The 13,105-nt window shown below is 58.4% G+C and overlaps 1 protein-coding gene across 3 annotated transcripts in view; it reads left to right on the top strand.

The window, feature by feature from the left end:
- Nucleotides 1-12,552, top strand: part of MLC1 (megalencephalic leukoencephalopathy with subcortical cysts 1) — a 24,553-nt gene extending 12,001 nt beyond the window's left edge. The window contains exons 7-11 of one of the 3 annotated variants that reach the window (XM_008048949.2): nucleotides 390-506; nucleotides 3,927-3,983; nucleotides 4,505-4,627; nucleotides 8,766-8,927; nucleotides 10,607-12,552. In XM_008048949.2, coding sequence (XP_008047140.1) covers nucleotides 390-506; nucleotides 3,927-3,983; nucleotides 4,505-4,627; nucleotides 8,766-8,927; nucleotides 10,607-10,681 — 534 coding nt within the window. In that variant the 3' untranslated portion in view covers nucleotides 10,682-12,552. Of the gene's footprint in view, nucleotides 1-389; nucleotides 507-3,926; nucleotides 3,984-4,504; nucleotides 4,628-8,729; nucleotides 8,928-10,606 lie in introns of all 3 variants that reach the window. The other 2 variants (XM_008048948.2, XM_008048947.2) reach the window with 2 other exon arrangements.
- Nucleotides 12,553-13,105: the final 553 nt, after the last annotated feature.

The raw sequence follows: 13,105 nt of genomic DNA, 5'->3' as shown, positions 1-13,105 counted from the left end.
GGAAAGCTGAGGCGGAAGGATTGCCAGAGCCCAGCAGGTCGAGGCTGTGGTAGCCGGGAGCGGCCACTGCACTCCAGTCTGGGCGACAGAGTGAGACTCTAACTCAAAAAAAAAGGAGGAGCGATGGGGAAGCACTGAAGCCCTTTACTTCAGGGAAGACGTGGTGTGGAGTCACCGCTGCAGGCTGGAACTGAGGTGGGCCGGACAGGGACACCCCCTCCACCCCAGTGTGTCCAGAGGCGCTACGTCAGTACAGCTAGATTGAGGTGCCCCGACCAACGGCCTGCCCCTGGGGTCCATGTCTGCACACTGCATTCTGGGCAATCTGGGGCGGGAGGCACAGACTCCAGCATGGTGGCCTCAGCGTGGTGTCCATTGTCCCCCTCCAGGTCATCGAGGTGATTTCGGGCATCTCTGCCGTCCTTGGAGGGATCATTGCTCTGAATGTGGATGACACCGTCTCAGGCCCACACCTCTCAGTGACATTCTTTTGGATCCTGGTGGCTGTAAGTACACCCAACTGGTCCACTGCCCCGGCCAGGCCACACAGGCAGCCGCCATGCTCAAACCCAGTGGGGCAGGCCCTTGAACTCAGTGTCGGTGCATTCAGGAAAGCCCCTGGAGAGGGTCCTCACTGGCTCCCAGTTCAGAAGAATCTGGCAACTGAGGCTTCAATGAGTCCATGTGTTGACTGCTTTTACATTAACTGCTTATATTAGTTTATATCATTTTAATGTTTCCCAGAAGAAAACCTATTATTTTTGTTATTCTCTATGACTTTCTACTACTTAAAATTTCTACATTATAACAGACATTTCATAAAACGCAGCCGATTTTTGTTGTTATTGCTGTTGCTCCACCACAGCAAATACTCATACCACATGTGGCCTGTGGGACGTCAGTACCCGGCTGCTGTTTTATTTTATTTATTTATTTTTTTGAGTTGGAGTCTCACTCTGTCGCCCAGACTGGAGTGCAGTAGCTGCTCCCGGCCACCGCAGCCTTGACCTGCTGGGCTCCGGCGATCCTTCCGCCTCAGCCTTCCAAGTAGCCGGAATTACAGACATGCGCTACCACGCCCGGCTGATTTTTTGATTTATTGTAGAGATGAGGTCTCGCTGCCCAGGCAGGTCTCGAACCCGTGGGCTCAGGCAATCCACTCACCTCAGTCTCCCAAAGGCGCAGTATCACAGGCTGAGCCACCGAGCCCGGCTACGGCTGCTGTTTTAAATACGGCCTTTTTGTCCTCATGTAAGTAATGGAGTTTACGTATGTCATTAACACTGGTGAGTGTTTAGCTCCGTGTAGCCCTGTGCACTCCCGTGGGGACACGTAGCCTTGGCGGGGCTTGGGCTCATGTGTCCTCAGCACAGTTCACCTGGAGTGACTCCTCCACACCCTGGAGTCCCGCGTGTCCTGCAGCACACCCAAACCACCGTCCATCTGCACCCTGCGCCTCCAGACGTAGCCCTGCTCAGCCACTCTACACCGTTTTGTGGCAACCTGTGCTGGTATTCACAGTGGCCCGCATGTTTTCCGGCTACATAGAGCGATAGATTTTGCTCCCGTCGTGGCATGTGAATGGATAGATGTGCGGTCCCCCTCAGCCTCACCGGTGGGCTCCCCTGGGCAGCAGGAGGCTCTTCCCGAGGCTGCCAAGGAGGTCAGGCTGCCAAGGAGTTCAGCCTGACACTCCCCACGAGGGCATGCGTGGACAGCACCGTGGTCATGGACGCAGCACATGGGGCCGAGGCTCCACTCCCTGGGGGTGCGTGGCTCAGAGCAACACCCAGGCTGGCCTCCGGGAGTCCCTGAGACCTAGTCCTTCAAGGGGCCCCTGGGACAGGAGCAGGGTGAGAGGCCCAGGCGGGGCAGAGCTGGGATGGAACCAGAGACGGGAACTCACACATGTGCACACCAGGCATGTTCTGTCTTACAGAGAGCAGGATGCCTGTGGGGTACATGCTAACCTCGGGTACACACTAATCTCTGGGCCTCAAAGACAGGAGTAACATCCTGAAGCTTGTTGAGTACAGAGACCAGACACCACCCACAATTCACAATGGAAGACCCTTGTCCTGTCCCATCCCTATCTGTGTTAAACGGGCTCTGTGAAACCAGCCTCCCTTCCCGTCCTGCTGGAGCTTCTTTCTCATGTAATTCCCGTCTGTCCTGACCAGCGAGTTACCTCGTCCCCGCCAGGTGGGGCCTCCTGGGCATCCCTAAGTCTACCCACCACTCTCTCCCCCTCCGACTGGGAGCAGCGGGGAGACCCGGGTGGGGGGATGAGCCAGCTCTGTGTGCCCAAGTCGAGGCCTGGGCAAAGGGCATGCACCACTGGGAATGAAGTAGGGTCCCAGCTGGGGGCTGTGTGGGCTGGGGGCTGGGCCTCTTCCTGGCCTGGGCCTCCTTTGAGCTGCCCTTGTCCCTGTGACTGAGTTTCCTGCCTGTCCAGGAAAGGGGCCGGAGCAGCCGTGCTGGGTTGAGCCAACAAGCAAATGTCCGTCCTTTCGGTGGCTTGTTGGGGCTTCCAGTTACCCCTCATGGGCTATTGCCGCTGTTCCTCCTTGGCCCTCACTGCTACTTCCAGCCAGAGGCCCTTTTGGAAACAGCCAGCGTGACCCCCTTGTTGACACCTTGGCTTCCCCCACCTGGGTCAAACAAGCCTCTGCTGCCACATCCGGTCCCTCCCACCGCGGGGCCTTTGCTCCTGTGGCCCCTGTGGCCCCCTGGTCTTCTCCTGCTGCCCAGGCTCCCGCTGCTCTGAGCCTGTCTCTGTCCCACCCACCTTCTCATGAGAGCCCCTCCCCAGCGTGTCCCGGGGCCTGGGTCATTCCTGCCATGGGAGGAGTCTGTCATCTCGGAGCCAATGCCACTGCCCAGGGGTGGGCACGTCCCTTCCTTTGGAGTGTGGGTGCAACTTTATAGCTGAGGCCTCACTGGGTCACGAGGTCGTCATGCCAGACTGGGGTGGGGGGTGCTGGTGCCTGGAGCCGGGAAGGGGTCTGGCCCCAGGTGGGTGGCAGAGGTGGACCCGACACGCAGCAATCTTGAAGAGGATGCACCCTCCCTCCACCTACGTTGTGTATAATTAAGTCAACCTCCTTAAAATAAGTGGAAAAAAGGCATTTACGGATCCCACCCAGGAACTCAGCAGATTCCCAACCCAGTAATCATGGTGTGGCAGGACTGGGGCAGTCTAGGCCCGGGGAGCAGCAGCGTCTTCTGTGGTGTCCCTGTGTCTGATCGTGAAGAAACCCTGCCCAGCCTACACAAGGCCAGCCTGCAGCAGACAGGCTCTGTGCCCCAGAAATGTCGAGGTGGTGAAGGTGACAGAGGCCAAGGGCCTCCCTGACTAGCAGAGACCACCAGGGAGACTTTGGCGTGGCCACAGATTGGATCCTGGATGAGGAGCCAACAGTTGGCTCTAAAAGCACAGTACTGGGCCACCGGTAGATTGTGTTGGATGGTGCTGTGGACCACGTCCAGCCCCCCAGGTGGCACTGCAGGGGCATTCACAGGCGCCCTGGGTGTGGGCACGCAGGTGTCTGGGTGTCGGGCTGTCTAGGAGGGCACCGAGGTGATGGCTGTCCGGGGTCAGCGACTTGAGGAGCCTCACCTGTTTGCTGTGCCAACCTTTAGCTCTACTACAGGCTTGACGTGTAAAATACGTGGATGAGGAACAGTGGGCACACAAAACCTCCGAGAGGCCACCCTGCTTTCCCAAAGACCTGGCCCTGCCATGGCTGCCCATAGCCCTGCCCCCCGGGGACCAGCCCCCACCCCCGACCCAGCCCTGTGGCAGCCCTGTTCGGAGCCAATGCCACTGCCCAGCCTGGGGGAGACAAGTCACATCAAAGCACAAGAGCACTCGTGAAATCGACTTCTTGGGCCCTAACCTCTAAAACCTTTTCATTTTCCTTTAGTGTTTTCCAAGTGCTATTGCCAGTCATGTGACAGCGGAGTGTCCCAGCAAGTGTCTGGTAGGTGAAGACCTCAAGACTGCTGAGTGACCCACAGGGTGGGACCAGGGCCCACCATGCCACGGGGCAGCTCCGGGAGCCAGGCTGCAGGGGCTGCCCAGCTGGGCCTAGCCCCTGGGGGACATCAGTGGGAGCGGTGAGGCTGCGGGGGCCCACCCAGGGCGAGGGTGGGGTAGGGGTGAGGCCTGAGCAGGACCGGCAGGGGCTGGCCTCCGCTGCCCGTGGGGCTTGCCGAGGGCCGCCTTGCCTGTGGCAGCCAGGAATGGGCACTTCTCTTCCACTGAGCACGGAAGGGGTAGGAGGTGGCCGGTCCCTTAGCCCCGCCCCGCATCCTGGGAGGCTGGTCAGGTGTTTGCTAACCTGCGCTGTGCCAGATTTGGGCCCTTCGTGTGTAAGCGTTAGAGGCTGGTGGCACTGGCGTCGGGAGTGGGCGGTGGGGGTTTCTGCGGGAGCCTCGGCCAACCCACGCCAGGCCACGCCCCCCGGCCACCCAGCAACCACGCTCGTTGGCCTCTCGGCAGGTGGAGGTGCTGCTCGCCATCAGCAGCCTCACGTCCCCGCTGCTGTTCACAGCCTCTGGGTACCTGTCGTTCAGCGTCGCGAGACTCGTGGAGATGCTGAAGGATTACCCGCCGGCCGTAAAAGTAGGTCTGCTCTTACTTTGTTTTCAGACTTTGGGCAACCCGTGGGTCCCCCCCATCGTGGGTGCTTCTCTGTCCTCTCCATAAATCCTGCTATCTCACTTAAAAAAAAAGACTCTGGAATCACAAAGCCGCGGTGCCGCGCGCGAGTCCCAGATCGCGTCTCAGGGCCTGCGGCTCCGCCTGGGCGGTGGCAGGGGATCACGGACGCCTGCCTGGCCAGCTTGGCTTTGCAGTCAGCCCTGGGTGGAACTGGCTTTAGGCGAAGCCCGTGGTGGGATCTCACCTGCCTTTCCTGTGTGGACGGTGAAGTGACTGTGCCATCCCCGGTGTCCTCACCCTGTCCCCACTGACCAGCAGGGCCAGCTCCACTAGGCCATCCTGCCTGTCTGCTATAGCCTGTAACACACCTGGATCCAGGGACCACCTGCCTTCACAGGGGTCTTGGGTCCTTTCTGCCCTCGGAGCCCCCGTGCACATTTCAGAATCTGTTGCCAGGAGTCTTGAGACACCCTGCTGGGATTTCTGTCAGAACTGAGTATATGGATGAGTTAAGAGGAGTGGACAGTGTGTGACTCTGAGCCTTCTGAGTGTAAACTTGTGTCTGCCTAGGACGCCTCTGGAGGCCCCGTAATATTTCAGAGCTTCCTCCACAAGGCTCAGGACGCATAACCAGACTTATTTTGTTGATACCTAGCATTTTTTTTGTTTGTTTCTGGTGTAAGTGGTATTTCCACCCAAACGTCTGTTACAAGGAATTTCAAACATACAGAAAAGTTGAAAAAATAGTGCGGTAAACACCGAGGTTGTCCATGTGCACGTCATGACGTGCATCCGGTGCCGCTGGGGGGGAATGCGTGTGGGTTACCTCATTTTCCAGAACCATCCGAAAGTGAGTGCCAGACATTTGACCACGTGACCCTTAGCCATACTACTTCAGCATTTCTAAAAGCGAGAACGGTCTCCTACACACCCACAAAGCCCCTGTCATACCTAAGGGGGTTAAAGTTATTACCTGACACCACTGAGCACCCAGGCGGCCACATGCACTTCTCATGACTTGAAGGAGCCTGGGCTGATGTCTTTGGGCAGGACGCCCTGCTCTGGTGTCGGTCACTTCGGTGTCTTCAGCCAGGGTGACCCCTACCTTCCCAATGACACTGGCCCCCTGGAGTCCAGGCCAGCTGTCTGGGGGGTGGTCCCACCTGTCAGTGTCTGCCCTGGAGTCTTCTGGGGAGTGCATGGCCTCGGCAGACGTAGATCGCCATGGTGCCAGGCTCCGCTCTGCACAGACATCTTACCCCTGCCCCCGTCCCCTGTGGCTGGCTACAGGCCAGAGCCTTGCCTGAACCCTCTTGCTTTCCCTGGAGGGTGAAAAGGGGGTGATCCTGGCCTCTCGTGCCTCCTTAGCTCACACACTGGCACGCCATGTAAATAGTGGCTCTCCTCTTCTGCTGTGCAGCCTGAGGATTTGGGGGTCTCAGATTTCTAGAGCATAGCCACCTCCTTTCTTTGATGTTTGAGTTGACCCGGATGTGGCTGGAGGGGGCACCTTCCAACTCGGTGTCTTCCTGTCGTGGCCGTCCCGGGCTCCCGTGCGCCATCCTCATCCCAGGCACACTCTGGTCCCTTTAGCGGAGAATGGAACACGGGGGTCAGAATCTGGGGCTGCGAGTGCTCAGTCCTGCTGTGGGTCATTGCTCCCAAGCCCTTTCAGTGGACAGAGCTGGGAAAGCAGATGTTTAAAGGTTATGAGTTCACATCGGTGTTTCTAACACCACGTGTGAGTTCTAGGGATTTTCCTTGACTTCTATGTGTTTGCTTTCCCTCCTCTTCCTCCAAAAATCTTGTTTCCTATGACATTTGATATATTTATTACTTCATTCTGTCTCATGACACACGCACAAAGTGTCCACAAACATGAGAGGCCAGTGTCACCAGCCGCCACGCGCCTATCAAGCGAGGCAAACCCTCCTTTTTGCTGTCAGCATTCCACTCAGGAGGATATCATGAGTATGAGACTAATCCCCTCTCTGCGTGGTTGTGCTATGGATCTGACACACGGCTGAGGGGAGTGGCTCTGGTTGTACCTCATTTTAGCGGTGGGCACTTTTTTCCTTTTTAAATGACTTTCTATGAATACATAAAATACTCACATAGTTCAAACGTCAAAATGATACAGAGGTGTGTCAGGGAGGCTGTGGTCCCCCCCATTGGTGTGTCAGAAAGGTCCATCCCACGTCCCCCCCACTGGTGTGTCACGGAGGTAATGGTTCCTTTCCCTCAACTGGCCCCTCTTACAGGCAACATTTCATGATTTTCCTTCTTTTCTTAGAAAACAGTACACCATAACCACCATCCTGCACCTAGCTTTTTTTTTTTTACTTAATTTACCCCGGCATTTCCTCGGTACCCAGGGATCAGAGCCCTTCTGAATTCTTACTCCTGCCGGGCGTCCCCTGTCAACCAGCCAGCCCTGGCAGTGGAGAACGGGCTTCCTCTCGCCATCTGCTGTGCGAGCACTCCTTCGCTCTGAGTCTGCAGGTGTCTCTTTAGGCTGAGCAGTTAGGAGAGAGCTTGCGGGGCAGAGGGCAGATGCATCTGCTGGCTGAGGTGTGTGCCCTGATCCCCCCAGGGCTGTCTGTCTTCCCTCCTGCCTGTGGTGGGGGTCCCCGCCTCCCCGGCCCACTACAGTGGGGCCCGCTGAGCGTCTGTGACTGTGGCGAGGCCATCTCTCGCAGTGTGAGGATGGCCAGGGCCCTTCCCGCATTCGGGTGCGGCTGCATTCTCATCCAGCAGTTTCGGCTCTTGCCATGTGCCCATTTTCCAGTGGGCTTTTGAGAACTCTGCTGACACCTGGAGACACCCTCCATCTATGACAGAAGACCCCAGTCGTGGTCAGCCCGGCAGTTGCTTTTCATTCTGCTTGTTGTGATTTTTGATAGGAAGATTGTTTTGTTCTTCTATAGTTTAACTGACCCGTAGTTTCTTCAGTTGCCTCTGGATTCCAACTGGGGCTTATCCCTGAGTGCAGCCAGGGCCTGCTCAACCCTTTCCTTTGTTCCAACACCACACTTCAAGAGACCCTCTTTCCCGCCGTCATCTGAGGCTGGGCTTGGTCTAAACTTTAACTCAACTTCTGTCTTGCTGGGGTCTGCGAGCGTGTCTGCCTTCCCGCTCCCCTCAGGAGCCCTGCCAAGGGTTGGTTCCGCCCCACCCATTACGGGGGTTTCCCAAGCTCGGAAACCTGGCAGGGCTCGATGCCCACTGCTGGTTGCTCTTCTGTCCAGGGTCTGCCAAGCTTTTGAGGCGCAGTTATTTTTCTGTATGAACTGTGGAATCAGGGCACCTACTCCAGAGCGTGGTGTCACTGAGCGTTGCTGGGGCCACACTAACTTCGTGCCTCGACTTGAGAAGGGCAGGCCTCTGTGAGTCCTTCCCTCTTGGCAGCTGTGCTGCCGGATGGATGCTCGGTTCCTCTTTGCATTCAAGTCAGCTGCTTTGTACCTCGGTCGTGCAGCGGCGCCGTCCACGTGGCGTGGGCGGGTCTTGGGGGCTCTGCGGATGTTCTGGCCCTTGGGCACTCTGGCCACCACCCCTTTGCTGCTTCTTTGTCCTCCTGCCCTGCTCCTCAGCCCCTCCCTCTCCAGCAGCTGGTGCTGGTGAATGTGTTGGCGGAGCGGCATCCCTCGCCCCCAGGCCTGTGTCCCCTCTTTGCTCTGCTCAGGGCTCTGCAGAGCCGACTCTGTCAGTCCCGGGAGTGTGTTTCCTGTGGACGCGTCATGGCAGGAGGGCTGTGGTCACACCAGCCTTGGAGGGGTGGTCTGTGGACATCTCTCTCCCCTCCCCTCCCCCCTGCTCCCCTCTTCTCCTTTTCCTTCCCGTTCCCATCCTTGCTGGGCTAGGAGGGGTGGTGGGCCATGAGCACCGGCGGCCAGTGCTGTCCACAGGGCCTGGCGGCCTCCCACCAGGATGGTGGTCAGCCTCCTGCTGGGACGCCGGTACCGGCCACAGACAGAAGGTACAGCAGATCTGACCTCTCTGGGCGGGGATGGTGCGTGTGGCTGGCTAGGCTGTGCTCTCAGCGAGGGCTGGACGGGGGCAGCTGTGGCCCCGCCCCTCACCTCTCCCCCCGCAGCAGTCCTGCGACGTGCTCCTGCCACTGCTGCTGGTGGTGCTGCTCCTGCAGGCCGGCCTCAACACCGGCACCGCCATCCAGTGCGTGAGCTTCAAGGTCAGCGCCAAGCAGCAGGGTGCATCCTGGGACGGCCAGACCAGCCCGCAGGAACGCCCAGCGGGGGAGGTGAGTCGCTGTGTCCTGGGACCTCCCTGCCCCTTCTCCCAACCGCCCCATCCTAGAGGGTCTTCTGGGCCTGCCCAAGGGGACCGACTGCCACACTGCCATCCTTCCAGGACTTGTCTTGCTGCTTGGGGGTTTTTTTTGAGTCAGAGTCTCTCTCTGTTGCCCAGGCTGGAGGGAAGTGGCATGATCACAGCTCACTGCAGCCTTGACCTCCTGGGCCCAGGCAGCCCTTCCACTTCAGTCTCCCGAGTAGCTGGGACTACAGGCACCACCATGCCCAGCTCATGTTTTTATATTTTGAAATGACTAGTTCTCGCTATGTTGCCTGGACTGGTCTCAAACTCCTGGGCTTGAGCGAACTGCCTGCCTTGGCCTCCCAAAGTGCTGTGATTATAGGTATGAGCCACTGCACCTGGCCCCATTTGGTGTTTTTAAAAACAGCCCAGAGAAACTATGAAGAAATAATGTGTTTTTAAAAAAAATACGTTAAAAAAACCAACCAGGCAAACCCAAACCCATTCCTGGAACATAGAAGAGGCTTTGTGAGGGTGCTTCCTGGCCCTGGGGGTATGCCAGTTGTTCATGGAAGGGAGTGTCTGCCCACAGCCTGGCACACGGGTTCCTTCCAGCTGGGTGTCAGCACGCAGGCTGGTAGCCTCTGGGGTCACGCCCACCCTCTGCCAGGCCCATGCCACTGGATGACATCTCCCCTGGCCCTGCCTCTTGTCCTCTGTTCCTGATGTTCCCACAGATGAAAGGCTAGGGGCTGGGTGTCCCCTCTCCTGGCTGCCTGTTCTGGTGTGGTTCTCCCTGCGCAACCTGCCTGCCACCCTTGGGGGCAGTGATCATGGGAATGTCAGCAGGATGCCTGAGTCCATGGACAGCTGCTCCCTGGGGCCTGCGCCCATCTACCACCAGGTGGTGCGACCCTGGTCAGCCCTCAGACTGCCCTGGGTAGACTGGCCACTGCTCCTGCCCCCTGGATTCTGCACACCCCCGACCCCAGGGCTCAGTGCAGGCTATGCCTGTGTCCTGGAGGACACCCTCTTGCCCTGGGCTTCTTTCTCAAACCCGACATGTTCCACCCTCTCCTGGGGCTGTTTCCTTCATTTGGCTTCCTGGACAATGTCTTGCTGTCCTTTTTACCTGGGTGTGGGACGGTGGTCCCTGAGCCCTGAATGAGAGCCTCCTGGCTTGGTGTCTTGACCAGCAGGGTCCAGCATCAGTGAATAGGTGGCTCTCACCAGATTCCAGGACTGTGGTCCCAGGGCTCAGGGTGGACAGCTGGGACAGGCACTGCCTTCCCGTGTCTAGCGACATTTGGTCACCTCTGCTTCAAGCATCCTCTTCCTCAACCATCAGACACATCCCTCCAGAGACCACCCCACCCTGAAGCCAGGGCGCAGGCTGAGTGACGGCTCATCAGAGGCTCAAGGCTTGTGCCTGTGGAGGCCATGGCAAAGTTTGCTTGTGGGGAGTAGGAGTTTCCTGGAGGGTGAAAGACAGAGGTCACTATCTATATTCCTGGGGGTCCAGGGGTTACTCCCTCCCCTTCACATTCCGAGAAAATGCCCAAGTTTGGGGGAGCTTGAGGCATGCTGCTGCCCCTGCCGGCGGGCTGGCCTTCGAGTGTCGCGGGTGGCCCTGCTGAAATAACGCCTGTCCCATCTTACTCACAGATGGCCAGAAGCCCCCTGAAGGAGTTTGACAAGGAAAAAGCCTGGAGGGCCGTCGTGGTGCAGATGGCCCAGTGACTGAAGGATGGGGAAACTGAGTCACCATGCCCGGCCTGGCCCCATGCACATTAACTGCACAGATTTGCACCGCCCTGAGCTGCCACTTTCTAACACACCCTCTTCCCTTCTGTGAGGCCAGGCTGTGGGCCATCTTTATTTCTTATGGTAGTTCAAGTTTAAACTAGGCAAGTGTTAGCTGTCTCAGGCCTTGTCAGGGAGTCTGTTAGAGCCTCCCGTGGCCCAGGCTGAGGAGAGGAGCCTGTCCCACAAGCAGGGCCCAGGATGCTCACCACCTCCATGGGCGGGCTGGAGGGCAACCTCCAGATGCAGCTGTCAGCATTTCCCATCCCCTCAGCCCGCTTCCTTTTTGCCCTCCCTCGGCCATGTTCAGCCCGGCTGGACCTCGCCCATTTTGGCTCTTCTCTCCGGAGATGTGCCCACAGGAGCACAGGCCACTGAGACCCAGCCAGGCTGGCTCCTGCCGTTCCCCTGAGCCCAGGCACACTCAGCACGGCCGCCCCTCTTAAAATCATCCCGAGTTTCTGCCCTCTCTTCCTGCTTGGATGCAGGCCTTCCTCACTGGCTCTGGCCCTATCCTGCTGTTGTGGTGTCCAGCTTGGGCACTGCTCTGCCACCAGGATAGTTCAGTGTCCTCTGGGGTGGGCAGAGTTGAAGGCTCCCCCATGTCTCATGTCTCACCACCCATGGGGACCGGGCTGGGCTGAGCCCCTCTCACCACGTCTGCCCTTGCTATTCAACATGCAAGTCGGGCTGTCCAGAACGCAGATGCCTCACAGACCACCGTGGGCGTCACCCGGCCCCTGCCACCACCTGGCAGGGACTTTGTCTTGCCCCTCGCTCTCCTGAGGCCTCACCGGGGCCAGTGGGCTTCTCCATCACTGTTGCTTCAGGGTCTCGGGGCACTGGCACGCCCTGCATGGTCCTGGTGGTCACAGCCTGCCTGCCAGACTGCAGGCACAGTTTGGGTGTAAGAATGACGTTGGCGTCGATGACCATCATGGCCAAGCGTGGGCTTGGCTGCATCTCCTCAGCCCCTGGGGACACCTGGAACCAAAACCCACAATGAGTCAAGCAACCGTAAACTAGAAATGTGCTTGTTTTGGTCAGCACTTTCCAGCTGGGCGTTCCTCCCTGGGGCTGCACGTCAGAGTGCTTGTTTCTCTTCTGTGAGCAGACAGATGGGACACTTGCCTCTGCTCTTCTCTGGCTGGATATGTCAGCTGGTTCCCAGGGACTGCTGGGGAGGCCTGGGGCTGCAGTGTGTGGCCCAGGGCCTGAGGAGGGAAGAACCAGCACCCGGGGAGGAAGCCAGATGGGGCAGCAGGAGACCCTGCAGGGTCCTTCCAGGCATCTTGCTTCTAGCAGGAGCAACTCTGGCTGCTGGGATATCCCCTCGGTGTTCGTGACAGGCAGGGCCACTTTCGGGTAGACAAGAGGGAGCAGGTGAGCCTCGCCTGGCTGTTTAGTGGGGACAAGACCAGGCCCTCTCTGCGATCCCCACAGCTCCAGAAGGCAAGGACAAAGGGAGGGCCAGCACGTCCTCAGCAGGCCCCATGTGGAGAGGTCACTCTGGCCTGCATGGGCACAGGTCCCACCCACCTGCAGGCCAGCCCCCTCTCCTTCTTGCCTCAGCTCCTGGGAGTAGGGGGGGACCGCCGGCACAGGGTGGCTTTTGTCTTCCTGGGACAGATCAGAGAGTGAGGATTTGGAGCCAGATTCAGGCCGCCGAGGCTTCGTTCTGGCCTGCATTGCCTTACTTTAGACAGCTTAAAAAACTCATACCAGTGGGCCTTTAATAAAACATCTCTTTAAATCCACGTTTTTGTTTAAACTACTGCTTTACCAATAAATGCTAACATGCAAGTGTGGCCCGGCGCCTGCTTAATGTGGGTCTCCATGGCATCTGCTAGCAAAGTTCTGACCCCATGGGGAAGGAAAACCGGAGGGAGGTGAGGGCTGCCCTTCTGTTCCTCTGCGATTCAGAGGCCCCCGTGGCCAGTCTGGGGGTGGCTGCGAGTCTGGTGGCTTTCCTGTGGAGGAGACACCATCACGGAACCTGAAACTGCCACCAGCCACCAGAGTGGGAGCAGAACCTCCCTTGCGGGGTCTCTTGGGAGGATACGCCAACATGAGGCTGATGGTAAACCAAACAAAGAAGACTTCTAGGTGCTGGAAGGTTGCCACGAGCGAAGGCACTGAGGGGGTGAGAAAGTCTTCCCCTCCTCCCCTCAAGAGGCTAGCTCAGAGGTGGGACAAGAAGTGAGTGAACCGCCTGGGTTCCTCTGGTTGGCATGCGACACCGGCCACGTGGGCCGATGACGCTGGGATGCGAGACTGCTGCTCCCGGTTTCTCCGAGGAATGGGGCGTCTGGTTGGGGGCCAAGGGGAGGCGGGGCAGGCGGACTCCAGGGGCTGAAGGGA

This window comes from Carlito syrichta, unplaced genomic scaffold (genome assembly GCF_000164805.1).
Source record: "Carlito syrichta isolate Samal-C Ts95f unplaced genomic scaffold, Tarsius_syrichta-2.0.1 Scaffold130369, whole genome shotgun sequence".
Classification (NCBI taxonomy): domain Eukaryota; kingdom Metazoa; phylum Chordata; class Mammalia; order Primates; family Tarsiidae; genus Carlito; species Carlito syrichta.
This window is presented reverse-complemented; position numbering and strand designations above follow the sequence as displayed.